The following is a 19,699-nucleotide window of genomic DNA, read 5'->3' on the forward strand; positions in this document are numbered from 1 at the left end:
CCAATGTCATAAAACAATATGTGTACTACTGTTTCATGAGAAACTATTTGTTCTGTAAGCCTTCACCTGAAGTACAATTAAAAAAAAATTATTGATATAGTTCACCAATACTAATTATCACAATACTGTAGCTAAAACACCAGAAAATTTGACAAAATCAGCAACTACAAAAACACTAAAGCAACAAAAACAACAGCACACGCTTGTGGCGCGTGCAGATGAAATCACGTGATTCAAAGCGTCACTGTAATTGGTTAATAACGACAGTGCTGACCAGAGCGCATTAAAAGGTTCAGAAGTAAATTAGCATAGGGTTTTAGCCTTGTAGGTATACTGATACACGTAAGCTGGGCTTATGAAAAATGTTTTTGTTGTTATAGCTAACTACGGGGATATTTTTATTGAAAAAAATTTTTTTGTGATGAAACATTGCACAAAAATTTTATAAACAGTCATTTTTGTGTCACCCCCTCTGTGTCACCCACTGTGCTCTGCACCCTCCGCATCCCTTTACTGATGCCACTGCCAGACCCTCTCTCTCTTTTCTGCATGACCCTTATTCATAGCTCTTATCAATATCTGATTTGTTCGTTTTGTTTCTTGTCTTTCTCCTCCCATTTAGAATATAAGCCACAAGAGGGCAGGGATTTTGTTTGATTCACTGTATAGTCCAGTGGCAAGAACAGTGCCTGGCACTATGGAAGCACTTGATTATCTTTTGAATGAATGAACGAATGGAGCTCTTGCAGATGCCAGTGAATGTAGGGTGCTACGACTTGGAACTCTAGAAAGATAATCTCAAACCGAGGAAACACTGGATTAGCGGATGAATTGCAGTGTACACAATGTACAAAAGGCACACGCTGGATCTCTGGAGGTGAGTACTCTCTCCTAAGGACTAAGGAATCAAGCTACTGAGAAGATTTCCTTCAAAGACGAAGACAAACTATAGGTCAGGGGCCAGTACCTCCAACCTCTCTCTGAATGAGAAACACCCAAGGGCACTTCTGTTTCTATAACTGCCTAGAGTGCTACCTTCAAGCTCTGAGGCTTCCACCCTGTATTGATGGTGCCCGAGAATTGCTACCTGGGACGGTCTGAGGTGGATGGCTGGGGCTGGTGGTGATGACATACAGGACTTTGGAGGACCGGGCAGCACTGACGCTGAGGTTGGCCTGCTCAGTGATCACCTCGGCCGGTGTCTGGTTGATGGTGGGCCTCTCCTGCGGCTGTTCTTCCTTGATGGCTGGAAGATCAAGAAGAATTAAATAGGGTAAAGCTGACGGAGACAACAGAGAGCTGCGAAGGAGGAGGGCACTGGTTATGAAGAGGGGCCTCTTCCTTGGATTCAATTCTGGGTACAAAATTCTGAGTGGAATAGCTCCACTCACCCCATTGACCCCAAAAGCAGAACTTGTCAGGCTCTGGCTCTGAAGGAGCTGTCAACTTCAAATTATTCAATTGGTCTCTTTGTAGATATCTGAACATACTTTATAGGTGTCTTGCACCTTTGTAGCTAAAGCCCCTCTACCTGGAAGGCCTTCTTCCCTCCTAGCTATTGACCCATATCCTGCTGTTCTTCAAGCGCATCCCACTCCTGGGAACACCACACATGAACTCTATTCAAGGCCTTGCTATTGCTACCCAAGACAACACACACTAGGTCTTAGACACCTTCTTCTGGGCTTCTTGTGTGGTGGCAAAGAGACATGCCCACACATGCGTTCACACTAGAGGGGCCGAGAGTGTGCTCCACCTCAGGAGGGTTTGAAGAAAGACTGGAAATTGATCTTTCAGGATTGGCTGGAATGTTTAGAGGCAGCAGGATGATCCAAATGACCTCTTTAGATCCTTCCAACTCTACCAATCCCAGCTGTTTCTTTAAGTAACTTTTTTACCCCCTCCTCCCCGCAAGAAAGTTGTTATTAGAACCACTAAAATAGCAAAATTTACAGGTTCCAACTCTTCTCTATCATGAAACATAAACAAGTTATGAGATGGGAGGTGGGAAAGTCCACAGGTCGAATTAGTAGATCCTGACTCACTGTCCTTCCAAAGAGAACTGCCCGAGGCTCCTAAATCATGATGGATGGAAGAGAATCCTGAGTCACACAGACCCTGAAGGGTTGGTCCCCAAGGAGGCAAGGTGATCTTACCTTGGTATAGGACAGCAAATCCCTGGGCCTGATTGATACGATCAGAGAAGAAATACAAAATGACGAAATCCAGAGAGACATTAAAGGACAAAGGGGGGTGGTTCTTTCCATTGAAGCGGACCAGGACCCGGTGGGTATAGCCGTCCAGCAGCTCCACCATGTCTGCAGAATCCCTGATGTCAAATAAGGTGAAGTTGAAGTGGATGTGGGAGGCGCCTGGGACGCGAATGGTCCAGTAGCAGACCCTCCCTGTGGCGTAAGTGTCAGGAAAGTCTGGGGAGTAGACCACTGCAGTCATAGCGGAGTAATTTCCACCACAGGCGCCCACGAGAGCTGGGGAGATAGGACACCGGGTTCAGTCTGGGTCTCAGTCACAGGGCACACTTTCCAACTTGGTTACAAACAAGACTCTCCCTAACTAATGTGATCCAGTTTGGGATATAGTTTTTTATCTACAAAACCAGACCGTCTTATGTTTCAGGATCTGATCACAAAATGAATCGCTTAAACCCTGAACAAATGGTTGTGGAGGCTTTTCTCTTTTGCCCAGGAGACCTTGGAATGAGAGCACAGCACAACGGTGCGGCCCAGGTCAGGGTGAGCTGGAGCCAGAGAGTCTGGATTCTGGCGGGCTGGGCCATGTGATCCCAGGGCGGCACCTCCCTTCCAGGCCTCTGGCTTCTCTCCATTTTGAGGATGGAGAGACCACCTGCTCCTGTATCGTATGAATGCGTGAGGACAGATGAGATAGAATACATGAAAATACTGGGACCCATCTGGAAGGGAGGCATTTGATAAAGTAAGGTCGTTAAAAGAGAAGGGCTTTACAACTGTGCAGACATCTCCGATATGTTAGAGGAGCAACACTCTCATGAGAGGTCCAGGCTCATTTTTCAAATCAAACACTGTGGCACAAGAAAGAACCTTCTGCATGGGGGAGACACACTGGATTCCTTTCACTCTGTGTTGACCACATCTGATTTCTCGACTCCTGTTTATTGATCGGTAGGTTCTAGGGAGGGGACAACCACTCCACCATAGCTTATGCAGTGAAGTGTAAGCAAGATCCCAGAAATGAAAGTCCTTGAGAGGGTGTGTAGAAGGGCTTTACCATTTACTAACTGCATAAATTTGAGCTACTTAACCTCTGTATACCTCAGTTTCCTCATCTATAAAATGAAAGTGATAACAGTGTCTCCTTCATGGGGTTATAAGAAGTAAATGAGTTAGTACATGTACAGTGTTTAGTATAGGATCTGGCACATAGTACAAGCTCAGTAAACATGAGCTACTCTATTATTATTCAAAAAGAATAAAGTATACAGATTAAACTTATATGTCAATAGCAAAGGCAGCCCTTAAATTTAGAACTTTTGATCTCCAGATACGTGCCATGGTGATAGTACATTCAATTCATCAATTTTGAGAGCAAACACATGATTCTATGATGAATCATTAAAATACAGTGACAATTCAACAGGAAACATGAATCTTATTTTTTGAAGGGGAGATTAGCCTGACACAATCTGGCAGGTGGAAGGTCGGGAATAGACCTCTGGTGGCAGGGGGTCAGAGTCCTCCTGCCTTCTGTGATGGCCTTTTGGAGTCTATGAAATATAATTACTAACACAGTCACGGCAGTCAGAGCCACCCATCCTTAGGCCTCAGTCTTTTTCACCATTAATCTCTTCCTTTCCCACCAGGATGAGGGCAGGGATCTTGGTATGTGGGGCCTTGGGCAAATTACTGAACTTTTAAGAGTCTCAGTTTTTATCATCTGGAAAATACAGATAATAGTACTTGCTTCACAGTATTGTGAGAATGAAGGGAGGTAATGCATGTAAAGTGAAAAACACAGTGCCCTATAGATGATAAGTGCTCAATAATGCTACAAAATACGGCCCAATCCATATGACTAACTCCTCCCATCAGTGCCTCGAAGCTGAGGGGGTCCCAAGAGTCCAGCCTGGGTGGTCTCAGTAACCCTCTGTTGACTCCAGCCCACCTGATCTTCTCTTGGGTTCTGTTAATTCAATAAATTACAATTCCAGGGGTGCAGAGGTTTGAAGTCTCCATCAGCGCTGCATTTACATGGTGTGCACAGACCACTTCAGCAACCTCTTTAAGTTCATGGGAGCTTGCTGAAAATCAGCCATGGCACCTGTGACAAACTGCTTCCTGATGTGGCAATGACGACTGAGCAGACAGCTTCCACCAGCTACCTGTGTCAACTCTCTCTAGAGCTGAGAGGCCTGGAGCACTCCTGTGATTACCAGAGAGCAGCAGGACCTCGCGGACATTCTGACTGAGACCCAGATTTGAGCTGCACTGGTAGCGCGGCCTGAAGTTCTTGGAGGCAGAAACTGTAACCTGGTCCCTTATCATCTAACTTCTCTTCCTATCTTTTTAGAGAGATATCTTAGCCCTCACAAATTATAGGACAGTCTGTAGTCACCATCTCCAAAATGTTCAGCCTTATCCAGTGGGTCATAAGGATTTGCATGAGGTTATGCTTGAGCTATTTAAACTATTTTACTCTCTATAGATGAAACAGAGCCCTGGTGGAACAGTGGTTAAGTGCTCAGCTGCTAACCGAAAGGTCAGCGGTTCGAACCCATCAGCAGGTCTGTGGAGAAAAGGATGTGGCAGTCACTTCGTAAAGATTAAGGAAACCCTATGGGGCAGTTCTACTCTGTCCTATAGGGTTGCTATGAGTCAGAATTGACTGGACGACAATGAGTATGGTATAGATGAAACTTTAGAGATTATTTCTACAGTGCTGCATTTGCACCTTTCTTTGCAGAGCAGTGAGGTATGAGCTATAGGGTTGGCTACTGTCAGGGGCTCTGGAGACTAGAGTAGACCACCTTTCAGAATGCCAACCTTCTTAGTGCCTGAGTGAATGGAAGCTACAGAGGGCAGCTTCTGGAGAGCTACATTTGTGCCAATTTAATACTAACTAGAATAACTGGGAATACTTTGTTTACTTAATTTTTAAGCAGTAAACTAGATCCATTATTATGATCTATTTTGTTATTGTTAATAAAAGGAGTTCTAGTCACTGATGTGGAGCCCTGGTGGCGCAGTGGCCAAGAGCTACAGTGAGCTACGGCTGCTAACTGAAAGGTCGGCAGTTCAAATCCACCAGGTGCTCCCTGGAAACTCTATGGGGCACTTCTACTCTGTACTATAGGGTCGCTATGAGTCAGAATTGACTCAACGGCAATGGGTTTGTTTTTTTTTTTTCAGTCACTGATATAAAAAGATTAAAAATGTGACAAAGCAGGGTTTGAATCCTGGCTCTGGCACTAGCTTGGATAAATTATCTTCTGATTTGCCGTTTTCTCATCCACAGGGCTGTTGGGAGGATTAAATAACATAAAATTATTTATAAAAGTACCTGGTATTCAGTCTCGCACACAGCAAACATGCAATAAATAGCAATCTTTTTCATTATAATTAGCTCATTTTAGTGTACCTTTGTATGAGGAGCAGTACTGTCTCTTGGATCTATTTCTAGTATCAAAGGTGATACTTGGTACATAAGTGACTTTAAACCAAATTATTTCCAAGAGCAATTTTCATACCTCTAGTAGAGGCACTGTACCAAATAAAACATAGTTTTATCTGCTACACAGCAGATGTCCAATAAAATGCCGAACGAAAGACTGTTATATAAAAACTATATTCTTTTTTTAACTGAAATAAAATTCATATAACACAGTTCACCATTTTAATGATTTTAAAGTGTACAGTTAACTGGTTTTTAGTATATTCATAATGCTGTGCAACCATCATCGCTATCTAATTCCAGAAACATTTTCATTACCCCAAACTTAAACCTCATACCATTAAGCAGTCACTCCCCAATCTCCCTACCCCCGAGTCCCTCGCAATCATAATTTGCTTTCTATCTCTATGGATTTGCCTATTCTGGACATGTCATATAAATGGAATCAGACAATATGTAGCCTTTCGTGTCTGGCTTCTTTCACTTAGCATAAAGTTTTCAAGGTTTATCCACACTGTAGCATATATCAGTATTTTATTTGTTTTTATGGCTGAATAATATTCCATTATATGGATATACCATATTTTGTTTATCCATTCATCAGCTGATGGACATTCAGGTCATTTCTACTTTTTGGCTATTACGAATAATGCTTCTTGCTATGAATGTTTGTGTTAAAGTTTTTGTTTGAATAAATGTTTTCAATTCTCTTGGGTATATACCTAGGAGTGAAATTACTGGGTCATAAGGTAATTCTATGTTTACCTTTTTGAGGAACCATCAAGCTGTTTTTCACAGAGGCTGCACCATTTTACATTCTCACCAGCAGTGTATGAGGGTTCCAATTTCTCCACATCCTCACCAACACTTGTAGTTTTCCATTTTTTTAAAAAAAAATTAAAACTATATTCTATCTAAAGTTGAAAAACAGGTAGTGAATCCACACATCCTGCTTTTCTGTTTACTCTCTAGTCCCAAAGCTTCTAAGAAGTTGTGAATCTCAGAAAGGTATTTCCTCTCTTCATGTCTTAAGACTCTCTTCTGTATTATGAGAGTGATAACACTAGTAATCTTGCTATGGATTGAATCGAGTCACTCCAAAACATGCGTTGAAATCCTAACCCTTGTACCTGTAAATATGACCCTATTTGGAATAGCGGTCTTCTTTTGTTATGTTAATGAAGTCATAGCAGAGTAGCGTGGGTCTTAAACCTAATCATGTCTGAGTTGTAAGAAGAGCAGAATAGACACAGAAATACACATAGAGGGAAGACAGACTCCAAGGAATGCCAAGGAACTCCTAGAATTCCTGGGGCTACTGACAAAGAAGGACCTTCCTCTAAAGACGTACCCTAAATTCTGACTTCTAACCTCCTGAACTGTAAGAAAATACATTTCTGTTCTTGAAAGCTCCCACTTGTGGTATTTCGGTTAAGGAAGCACTAGCAAACTAAGACAAATGCCTACCTCAGGTGGCTGCCAGGAGGACTCAGTGTAATAATTTATATAAAGCCTTCATCATACCACATATTCAATAAATGTTTATTTCCTTTTTGTTTCACTTAAGAGTATACCAGGCATTTTATATGCTCATCAAATATACTCTCCTTAGTTAGGTGTCAAGGCAGAGCATCTTACAATAATGAAGTCTGGAAATAAAAGGCTAAATAGATGTACAGTGCGCATTATTTGCCAACTATTCTTTCTTCATATATGATTTATTTTTGCTGTTGGTGTTGACAATATACACAGCAGAACACATACCAATTCAACAACTTCTACATGTATAATTCAGTAACATCGATTTCATTCTTCAAGTTGTACAACCATTCTTATCCTCCTTTTCTGAGTTATTTGCCAACTATTCTTCCTTAAGCATTAGTCAAGGTTCAGTCTTTAGCTGCAGCAGAGGTAATATACCAAACATCCCTCTTGAAATAGCAGGATGTATAGGAAGTCATTATAGTCTCAAATGGATACACTTAGCTAAAAAGACCAAAAGTGACCACATGAGTTCTGCTGGCCAGTCCCGTAGCCCAACACAAACACATGTCAGACAATACCTAAGCTATAGCTTGCAAAAGGCTCAGTTATAAACTTGGGCTGGGTTTTATAGTCACCATATATAGTGGGTTAAATTGTGTACCCCAAAAGAGATATATTCAAGCCCTAACCCCCAGTACCTGTGAATGTGACTTATTTGGAAATAAGGTCCGTGCAGACGTAATTAAGTTAAGATGAAGTCATATTAGGTTAGGGTGGGCCCAAAACTTAATGACTTATAAGGGGATTTATAAGGAGAAAGAGATTTAGAGACAGACACAGACACACACACACAGACTCAGAACAGAGACACAGGGAAGAAGTCCATGTGATGATGAAGGAAGAGATTGAAGTGATGCAGCTGTAAGCCAGCAACCACCATAAACTAGGAAGAAACAAAGAAGGATTCTTCCCTGGAGTCTTCAGAGGGAGCATGGCCCTGCCAACACCAAGATTTTGGACTTCCGGCCTCCAGAACTGTGACAGAATACATTTCTTCCATTTTAAGCCACCCAGTTGGAGGTAATTTGTTGTGGCAGTCCTGGGAATCTAGTACACCATATGACATTTTTGCTTAAAACTGAGCCACTGCACCTAGTTGAGATGTCAGAAGTGTATCTACTTTAGCCTAATGACTAATAAAGACACTATAGACTCTATTTACTTCTTGGTAACCTCAAGCCTTTTCTTCTGTCTGCCTCATTTGTGACTATCTCCTTTCTACCATCTTAAAATCTGGCGCTGGATCGGTACTGTGACTGTCTTAAAGCCTCACTACCACTGAGAAACACAAGGATGCGGGTAGATTATGATGAGAGATCAGGTGTCCACTGGTGAGAACAAGGTGCTGTAGAGGTCAGATCCATGCCACATTTAGAACACCCTCTGTCTTTAGCCAGAATCTCACAAAGGGATCATGGTATACTCAGTACAAGGCTTGGAAAAAAAAGAAAGCATATGCTTTCTTCTCAGACACACGACAATAAGATATAAATCCCAAATGTCTAAAAAAAAAAAGAAAAAACCAGTAAAAGGGGTTGGAAATTACATTAAAACAAGAGGATATGCAAGCTGATATTGAACAGTTATATCAGTGTCTATGTTAAATTAGAAAAGTTATCTTTTCTAGGTTGTTGAAGTATCTCACAATAGGCCGCTTCTCTTTAAAGCACTTGGCACAATTGTAATTAATTACTTGTTAAGCATCTTCCCTTCCAGAGGGCAGAGTCTGAATCTTCTTGCTCAGTGCTGTATCCTCAGGGTCTGCTCAGTGCCTGGCCTAATGCAGGTGCTCAATGAGTGTTGCCAAGTGAATGAATGAATACGTGGAAGAAAGGGAGAACAGGCAGGCTTGTTCCCCTGGTCCAAGGATTCCCGTGCCTTCCTGGGCAGTGACGGGCACAGGGCATACTCACTATCAAAGAGGATGATCCTGCCATCGCCACCACAGGGCTGGGTGTGATCCCCGAAGCAGACGCTGTTACACTCGGTACTGGCTGCCTCCCCATACTTCCAGTAATCAGGGTTGTTTCCACAGAAGCAAGCATAGCCTGACTCCATTCCGGCAAACTGCCACAAGAAAGAAACCGCACATGGTAAGTGTTACCCAGGGGTGTCCGGAAGGGTCAGCCCCCAGCAAGCAGTCAGCCTCATCTTCCCAGGCCACCCTTCTCCTGGGACCCCTCCCTTGTCCCACTCTACCACACTTCATTCCAAGCTGACCATCAACTAAGCACCACTATGTTCCCCCTTCAGTGAGCATCCCTTTGTAATGTTTGCATCTCCACTGTATTTAATAAATTTTAAGGGGAGGGGGGAATCCCAAAAACTTTAAACATGAATAATAACTAAAAATGTTGTAAGGATTTCACTGGCCAATTTTTTTTAGAAGTAGATTGCCAGGTCCTTCTTCCTAGTCTGTCTTAGTCTGGAAGCTCTGTTAAAACCTGTCCACCATGGATGACCCTACTGGTATTTGAAATATCAGTGGCAAAGCTTCCAGCATTGTGGCAACACGCAAGCCACCACGGTACGACAAATTGACAAAAATGTTACTGAATGTTTATTATGTGCCAGGTAGTAAGTGCTTTACATCTAATATTCACAGCAAACTTAAAAAAAATTTTTAACTTATTTATTTTTGTTGTTGAGAATATACACAGCGAAATATACAATAATTCAACAATGTCTACAAGTACAATCCAATGACACTGATTACATCTTCGAGGTGTGCAACCATTCTCACTGTCCTTTTCTGAGTTGTTCCTCCCCCATTAACATAAACTCACTACCCCCTAAATTTCCTATCTAATCTTTTGAGTTGTTGTAATTTGATCTCATATAGATAGATCTTAAAAGAGCACCATGCTCAAGGTGGACATTCTTTACTAAACCAAACCAAAAAACCAAATCTATTGCCGTGGAGTCCATTTCGACTCATAGCAACCCTATAGGACAGAGTAGAACTGCCCCCTAGGGTTTCTAAGGAGCAGCTGGTGGATTCGAACTGCTGATCTTTTGGTTAGCAGTTGAGCTCTTAACCACTACACCACCAGGGCTATATCATACAGTAAAATTGACTTTTTTGGTATACAGTTCAATAATTTTGACACATGTATAGATATGTGCAACTACCCACAATCAGGATACAGAACTGTTCCGTCATTCCCCAAAACTCCCTTATGCTATTCCTTTAGAGCCCCCCTTCCCATAACTGGCAACCACTGATTAGCTTTCCATCACTATAGTTTTACCTTTTTTAGAATGTCATATGAAAGGAATCATACACTATGTAACCTTTTGAGACTGGCTTTCACTCAGCATAATGTCTTTGAGATTCACCTAAGCTGGTGCATGTATCAATAGTTGGCTCCTTTTTATTGCTGAATAGTATTCCATTGTATGGATGTACTACAGTGTGTTCATCCGTTCACCTACTGAAGGACATTTGGGTTGTGTCCAGTTTTTCACAATTATGTATGGATTATATATATGTATTTATATATATATATATATTATATATATTTTTGTGTGTACGTAAGTTTTCATTTTTCTAGGGTACATACCTTGGAATGGGATTGCTGGGTCATATGGTAAGTGTATGTCTGACTTGATAAGAAACTGCCAAACTGTTTTCCAGAGTGACTGTACTACTTTACATTCCCAACAGCAATGTATGAGAGTTCCAGTTGCTTCCATATCCTCGTCAGCACGTTATTTGTCAGTATATTTTCTTTTAGACATTTTAATAGACGTGTTTGATATTTCATCATGACTCTAATTTGCATTATCTTAATGGTTAATTAGAATGACTACTGTTTCATGTGCTTATTTGCCATCCGTAAATCCTCTTTGGTGAAGTACCCAAGTTTTTTGCCCATTTTTAAATTGGGTTGTTTGTTTTCTTACCACTGAATTTTCAATTTTTTTTAATACATTCTTGATACAAGTCCTTTGTTGCAGATGTGATTTCCAAATATTTTCTTTCGGGCTGTAGTTTCTTTTTCATTCTCTTAACAGTGTTTTTCACAGAGCAAAGGTTTTAATTCTGAAGAAGTCTAAATTAAGATTTATAAATTTTTCTTTTTACTGACCATGCTTTTGGTGTCATGTCTAGGAACTCTTTGCCTAAATCCAGGTCGTAGAGATTTTTGCCTATGTCTTCTTCTAAAAGTTTTATAGTTTTACATTTAGATCTATGATTCATTTTGACTTCGGTATGTAGTCTTTTGTGTTTAAACTTCTTTGCTTAGCATAATGTTTTTGGGATTCATCCATGTTGTTGCACATATCAATATGCCTTAATGTATTTTCTTTCTATTGCTGAGTAATATTCCACAGTACAGATATACACAATTTATTTATCCATTCATCAGTTAATGGACGTTTGGGTGATTTTTAGTTTGGGGCTATTATGAATAATGCTGCTATGAACATTCATGGATAGGTCTTTGTGTGAACGTAAGTTTTCATTTCACTTGGGTAAGATATCTAGGTGTGGTATCGCTGAGTTGTAAGGTACACTTGTATATTTAACTTCATATGAAACTGCAAGACCTTTCTCCAAAGAGGCTATACCATTTTACATTGCTATCACCAGTCTGGAGCCCTGGTGGTGCAGTGGTTAAGAGCTTGGCTGCTAACCAAAAGGTCGGCAGTTCGAATCCACCAGCCACTCCTTAGAAACCTTATGGGGCAGTTCTACTCTGTCCTATAGGGTCGCTATGAGTTGGAATCAACTCAATGGCAACAGGTTTGGTTTTTGGTATCACCAGTCTATGAAGTTCCTGGATCGTGCGAACAGTTAAGTGTTCAGCTACTAACCCACCCAGTTAGCAGTTCAAGCCCACCCAGAAGCACTTCAAAAGAAAAGCCTGGCATTTACTTCTGAAAGATCACAGCCATTGAAAACCCTATGGAGCACAGTTCTGCTCTGAAACACATGGGGTCACCATGAGTTGTAATCAACTCAAAGTCAACTGTTTTTTTTTTTTTTTTTTAAATCACCAGTCTATGAGCGTTCCAGCTGCGAAACATCATCAACAATTATTGGTATGGTTAGTATTTTTAACTTCAGTCATTCTAGTTGATATGTAGTAGTATCTTAATGTGCTTCTAAGTTGTATTTCCCTGAGAACTAGTGTCTTAGTTATCTAGTGCTGCTACATAACAGAAATATCACAAGTGGGTGGCTTTAACAAACAAATTTGTTTTCTCACAGTTAGGAGGCTAGAGGTCTATTAAGATCTTGACTACTAACCGAAAGGCTGGAGGTTCGAACCCACCCAGAGATGGCTCAGAAGAAAGGCTTGACAATCTGCTTTGGAAAGGTTAACAGCCTTGAAAACCCCATAAAGTAGTTCTACTCTGCACACATGGGGTCATCATGAGTTGGAATTGACTCAATGGCAACTGGTAACTGGTAGTATATAGAAATGAACCTGCAACCTTGCTAAATATACTTATTAGTTCTAGTATCTTCTTTGTAGATTCCTTAGGATTGTCTTCATACGAGATTGTGTTTTGGTATCATAACTAAGAAACCATTGCCTGATCCCAGGTCACATGGATTTATATTTATGTTTTCTTCTAAGAGTTTTATAGTTTTACCTTTTAAGTCTTTGATCCACTTTGAGTTAATATTTGTATATGCGAATATACACATGTACATGGCATGAGGTAGGCAAAGGACCTAGAATGGCCAAAACAAAGTTTTACTTCTTCCTTTCCAATCTACGTGCCTTTTATTCCTTTTTCTTACCTTACTTCTTTGGAAGTTCTCCAGTACATTGTTGAATAGAAGTGGTGAGAGTGGGCATCCTTGTCCGTTCTTTATCTTAGAAAGAGAGCACTGAGCCTTTCACTGTTGAGTATGATGTTAGCTGTAGGTTTTCCATAGATGCTCTTAATCAGGCTAAGAAAGTTCCTTTCTAATCCTAGTTTTCCAAGGACTTATATCATAAATGGGTATGGTATTTTCTCAAATGCTTTTTCTGCATTTTTATTTTGAAAAATACCAAACATACAATAAAGTTGCAAGAACAGTGCAAAGAACTGACCTATCCCCTTTACCCAGAGACCCCATTCAAATTGGCAACTGTCTTAATAATGTCCTCCATAGAAAAAGGATCCAATCTAGGATCATACATGTACTTAATTGTCAGGTCGCTTCAGTCTCCTTCAATCTGGAATAGTTCTTCAGTCCTTTCTTGGCCTTTATAACCTTAACATTTTTGAAGAGTAAAGGCCAGTCACTTTGCAGAATCTCCCTCATTTTGGGTTTGCTTGATGTTTCCTTGTGCTTAGATTCAGATTATGCACTTTTGGCAGAAGTATCACCGAAGTGATGACATGTATCCCATCAGGTGGCATATAATGTCTATTTGTCCTATCACTGGTGATATATTACCTTTGATCACTTGAGGAAGATAGCATATGCCAATTTTCTTCACTATGAAATTATTTGTTTTCCCTTTATAATTGATAAGTATTTTATGGGAAGATCTTTGACGCTATGTAAATATCCTATTCCTCATGTAACCTTTACCCACTAGTGGATGCAAACTGGGATATCCACATACTCATTAATATTTGTTCCCTGAATCAATTATTACTATGAGACTTGCCAAATGGTGATTTTCTGATTCCAGAATTTCTTCTACATTTATTAGATGGCATTCTACTGCAAGGAAAAGCTTTCTCTTTTCCACATTTATTTATTTATATTTGTTGTTAGGTGCCATCGAGTTGGTTCCGACTCACAGCGACCCTACGTACAACAAAACAAAACACTGCCCAGTTCTGTGTCATCCTCACAATCATTGCTATGTTTGAGCCCATTGTTGCAGCCACTGTGTCAATCCATTTCATTGAGGGTCTTCCTCTTTTTCACTGCCTTCTACTTTACCAGGCATGATGTCCTTCTCCAGGGACTGATCCCTCCTGATAACATGTCCAAGTACATAAGATGCCATCCTCACTTCTAAGGAGCATTCTGGCTATACTTCTTCCAAGACAGATTTGTTGTAATTCTTTTGGTAGTCCATGGTATATTCAGTATTCTTTGCCAACACCATAATTCAAAGCTATCAGTTCTTTGGTCTTCCATATTCATCGTCCAGCTTTCACATGCATATGAGGCAATCGAAAATACCATGGCTGGGGTTAGGCGCACCTCAGTCCTTCAAGTGACATCTTTGCTTTTTATTTATATTAGCATGGATTTATGGATTCTCATTTTAATAAGTGAGGTATAATTCACTACTATCAGTTTGCTCTGAAGCACAAATTATCCCAGATTTGGCCATTGGGAACCCCTTCAAGTCGGCTCTTATGTCCCATTGACATGTCCCTATCATTCTTTGAGCACTTCCTTACTTTCTTATTTCTTGCACAAGATGTTTCAGGCACCTCTTACACTTTTCCAGTCCCAGCCTTAGAATCAGCCATTTTCTCCAAACAGCCTTACTTCTTTTTACTGGAGAACAGTATTTAGAAACCAAGACCTGGGTGCTAGGTGTGCTCATTGGCGTGTCGCTGCTCCCAGGCCCCGTCAGTGGACACAGCTAAGAGATATATATGTGTATATATACATACACACAAACACTTTTACATTCATATCTATCACCATGCACTTATACTAATAACTTCAATCCCTATCCCACATTGCAGGCTTCATGTCAGCTTTCCCCTGCTTCCATATTTGTAACTGTCTTCTCCAACATGAGAAACTTAGCTTCCATTAGCCTCAATATATTTACTTATATGCGCAATCCCTTTGCATGCAACCAACCACTTGACCATGTTGGGCTACCTTTCTCGCTTAGCCACCTCCTTCCCATAGGCTCTGAACACTGCCAGGCTACCCTCCTTGCTTAGGTCTGCTTAACAGCTTTTTAACTGAAGAAAGGAGGGAGGGAAGGAGGGAGGGAAGGAGGGAGGGAGGGAAAAAGGGAGAGAGGGAAGGAAGGAGGAAAGGAGGGAAGGGAGGGAGGGAGGGAGGAAGGGAGAGAAGAAGGAAAGGGAAGGAAAGAAGGAGGGGAAGGAAGGAAGAGAAGGGAAGGAAGGAAGAAGGGAGGGAAGGAAAGGAAGAAAGGAAGGAAGAGAAGGAAAGAAGGAGGGAAAGAAAGGAGGAAGGAAGGAAAAAGGAAGAAAGAAAGGAACAAGGAAGGAGAAAAAGGAGAAAAAAAGGTTCTTTTCTTCTTTTTTTTTTTCATATAACAAATAATAGCATTATTGAATCTCAATGACCAAGGAATGAAATTTCAGATAGAGGAATGGACAGGAGAAAAAGAAAATATTTTGGATTGGTGTCCAGACTAGGGCCCCTTAGTCTATTAAGGAAGTAACCATTGCTTGACTTTCCCCAGATTCTCTGTTGATCCATAGAAGCACCTACTCATAACATACAAGGACACAAGGAAATGTATAACTCTGTTGGAGGCCAGGTGGGGATGCAGATGTTGGGGATTTTTCCTCCTCTTTTCTCCCAGTCTTTAAATAAGAGTGCTGCCTCACGCTCCTGAATCTCAAGCCCCACTCTTCCTTCAACTTCTCCGTGGAAGAAGAAAAGGAGAGTGGTATGGCTTGACAGGTTGTTGTTGTTTATATATATTTTTACGCTATCTCAGCAGAATACATTCATGTGTTTATCTTGTTCTTTACTTATTAATAACCACTAAACAGGCACAGCCACAGAGCCATTACCTTGAACCTCTGACTCCGACAAAAGCTGATGCAGGTTTGTATGGTAAGTTTGTTAGATGTTTTACTGGTGCCAGTTAGAGGTGGTGGGTTTCCATGATCCTTGTAGCAGCCAAGGTTTCCAGGCACTGGAGAAAAAAGAACAAAAGAATTTCACAACACCTGGATGTGAAACGCCAAGAGGGAAAGTTCTTTGTGCCAGGTAGTTTCATCCCAGACAATATTTCCACTCTTGAAGTACAAATAACAAGCAACAAGTTTTCAACATGGAAGCTTTCGTGTCTTCTACCAGCTGTCATGTTTTTGTTTTATTTTGAAGAGTATGTGAGACACAGGTTCACCTTTAACTAACCCTAAGAAATTCTGTAACTGTTCAATATTGATAGGATTTAATATTGAAGGGAAATAGGAACAGTTCTCTAAAATATCTCTAAAAATAGAGAAGTTACAATGTAATGGTAAATTATATTCCAGAATCACTGGAGGGCAGGAAAAGCCCTTGGCAGCCCATCATCCCATGCCTTCTAACTAAACTCCTCTTTCCTTAGACGGCTCCACAAGAGGGTTTCTCCCAAGGTCTTCTGGTGAGTGTATTAATTTCCTATTGCTCTTGTAACAAATTACTACAAACTTTGTGGCTTAAAACAACATAAGTTTATTATCTTACAGTTCTAGAAGTCAGAAGTCCTAAATGGGTCCTATGGAGCTAAAATCAAGGTGTCGGCAGAGCTACATTCCTTCTGGATGCTCTAGTGGAGCATCTGTTCTTTGCTTTTTCCAGATCCTAGAGACTGCCCACATTCCTTGGTTGATGGCCACTTCATTCCGTCCTCTGCTTCCATAGTCATATCTCCTTCTCTCCCTCTGCTTCTGTAGTCACATCGCCTTCTCTGACTCTGACCCTCTTGCTTCTCTCTTATAAAGACCCTTGTGATTACACTGGGTCCACCTGGATAATCCAGGATCATCTCTCCATCTCAAGATCCTTAACTTAATTACATCTGCAATGTCTTTTTTGTCATGTAAGGTAATATATTCACATGTTCTGGAGATTAAGATATGGACATCTTTGGGAGGCCATTATTCAGCTTACCACAGTGAGCATACTAGTGTTTCACAACCACACAATGAGATGGTTTGGTCTAGTAGAAAAAGCCTTATCTGAGAATAAAGAAACCTGAATGTATGTACCAATTGTGGCAGATGGCTTTCAAAGATGGCCCTCAATGATCCCCACCTCTGGTATTCACATCTGTCTTAGTCATCTAGTGCTGCTACAACAGAAATACTACAAGTGGATAGCTTTAACAAACAGAAATTTATTCTCTCACAGTCTAGGAGGCTAGAAGTCTAAATTCAGGGTGCCAGCTCCAGGGGAAGGCTTTCTTTCTCTGTCAGCTCTGGGGAAGGTCCTTGTCATCAATCTTCCCTGGTCGAGGAGCTTCTCAGCGCAGGGACTCCAGGTCCAAAGGATCCGCTATTCTCTTAGCTCCTCTACCTTGGTGGTATGAGGTTCCTCTACCTCTCTGCTCACTTCTGTCTTTTATATCTCAAAAGAGATTGATTTAAGACAAAACCTCATCTTGTGGATTGAGTCCTGCCTCATTAACATAACTACATCTAATCCTGCCTCATTAACATCATAGAGGTAGAATTTACAACATAGGAAAATCACATCAGATGACAAAACGGTGGATAATCACACAATACCAAGAATCATTGTCTAGATAAGCTGACACATATTTTTGGCGGACACAATTCAATCCATGACAATGCCCATGTGTAATGCTCTCCCCTTTGAGTGCAGCCTGGTCTGGTTACTTGTTTCTGACTAATAGAGTGTGGCAAACAAAGTTAATGGGGTATTACTTCCATGATTAGGTCACAAGAGAATGTGACTTCTGTCTTGTTAGCAGACTCTTTCCATTTCTTTCTCAGCTTGTATACTTTGATGAAGCAATAAGTCATGTTGGAGAGACCACGTGGCAAGGAACTGAAGATGGCCTCCAGCCAACAGCTAGCAAGAAACTGAGACTCTGAGTCCAACAGTCCACAAGGAACTGAATCCCACCAACAATGACATGAGCTTGGAAACAGATCTTTCCCAAGTCAAGCCTTCAGATGTGATCCCAGCCCTGGCTGACATCTTGACTGCAGGCTTGTGAGAAATCCTGAAGCAGGGACTCAGTTAAGTTGTGCCCAGATTCCTGGCCTACAGTAAGTGTGAGACTATAAATATGTGTTTTTTTAAGCCAATAAATTTTGGAGTAATTTGTCATGCAGTAGTAGATAACTAAGACACCTATACATACCAAATATATGTTTATTGAATGAAAGAATGGATTTGTTGTGGGCAATGAGCAAATTAACCTCCTTGGACCTTAGTTTTCCATCTGTGTTATCAATTTATGAATCACTGAATCTCTGTTTGCCTCCTCAGTTTATATAACTGAAGCTATAACAAGACATGAATGCAACCTGGTCCTGGAAGCACTTCTAGGTCAGTTAAGAGTTATATATTACCCAATTCCAAAGTGACAGCCATATCAACTCTTAGATGGCATTTCCCCTTTATGTTTGAGACTGGAAAACAGCATGGTCCAGTTTAATAAGTTTATATCCACACTGTGATGCTGGAAGCTATATCACGGATATTTCAAAAACCAGCAGGTTCATCCATGGTGGACAGGTTTCAGCAGAACTTCCATACCAAGGCAGACTAGGAAGAAAGGTCTGGAGATCTACTTCAAAAAATTAGGCAAAGAGTATAGGTATAGAACCTTCTAATGGAGAGGAAGTCAAGTGATACAAAGTAATAATAGACTGGTTCAAATCTAGGAAGATCAGGGCAAATTTCATGGTAACCACAAAGAAAGTTAACAAACCTACTCATCAAAATGAAGAAAAACAAAGTCTCTGTAAAAACAAAACCTACAAAAACAAAAGAAAAAAAATCCACAAACAAAAGGAACTCAGCACAGGAGAGTAAGAGGAACAAAACTGGAGGACATTATGCTGAGTGAAATAAGTCAATCACAGAAGGACAAATATCGTATGAGACCTCTACTGTATAACTCATATAAAAGGTTACACACAAAAAAGAAACAATCTTTGCTGGTTACAAGGGATGGGAGGAGTTGGGGGGGGAACTAAATAGATAAGCGGTAACTTTGGTGAAGGGTAAGACAGTACACATTACTGGGGAAGCCAGCACAACTTGTACAAGGAAAGATCATGGAAGCTCCATAGACACATCCAAACTCCCTGAGGGACTGAATTGCTGGGCGGAGGGCTGTGGGGACCATGATCTTGGGGAACATCTAGCTCAATTGGCATAATACAGTTTATAAAGACAATCTTCTACATTCTACCTTGGTGAGTAGCGTCAGGGGTCTTAAAAGCCTGTAAGCAGCCATCTAAGATACTCCACTGGTCTCACCCCTTTGGGAGCAAGGGAGAAGGAAGAGAACAAGATACAAAGAAAAGATTAGTCCAAAGGACTAATGGACCACAGCTACCACGGCCTCCACCAGACTGAGTCCAGTATAGCTAGATGGTGCCCGGCTACCACCGACTGCTCTGACCGGGATCACAATAGAAGGTCCTGGCCAGAGCTGGAACCCACAAAAAACACCAGATTTACAGGCCCGACTGACTGGAGAAACCCTGAGAGTATGGCCCCCGGACACCCTTTTAGCTCAGTGGTGAAGCCCCTCCCGATGCTCACTGTTCAGCTGCGGATTGGACAGCCTCATAAAACACAACAGGACTAATGAGGCACAGCAGT

At 41.1% G+C, this 19,699-nt stretch overlaps 1 protein-coding gene across 1 annotated transcript in view; it reads right to left on the minus strand.

Moving 5' to 3' along the window:
* KREMEN1 (kringle containing transmembrane protein 1) overlaps positions 1 to 19,699 on the minus strand; it is a 52,088-nt gene that overhangs the window by 8,063 nt on the left and 24,326 nt on the right. The window contains exons 3-6 of the mRNA XM_023741775.1: positions 15,916 to 16,040; positions 9,126 to 9,279; positions 2,157 to 2,489; positions 1,088 to 1,246 (exon numbers count right to left, since the gene is read on the minus strand). Of these exons, the coding sequence (XP_023597543.1) occupies positions 1,088 to 1,246; positions 2,157 to 2,489; positions 9,126 to 9,279; positions 15,916 to 16,040 (771 nt within the window). The remainder of the gene's footprint in view (positions 1 to 1,087; positions 1,247 to 2,156; positions 2,490 to 9,125; positions 9,280 to 15,915; positions 16,041 to 19,699) is intronic.

Source organism: Trichechus manatus, unplaced genomic scaffold (genome assembly GCF_000243295.1).
Source record: "Trichechus manatus latirostris isolate Lorelei unplaced genomic scaffold, TriManLat1.0 scaffold00190, whole genome shotgun sequence".
Classification (NCBI taxonomy): domain Eukaryota; kingdom Metazoa; phylum Chordata; class Mammalia; order Sirenia; family Trichechidae; genus Trichechus; species Trichechus manatus.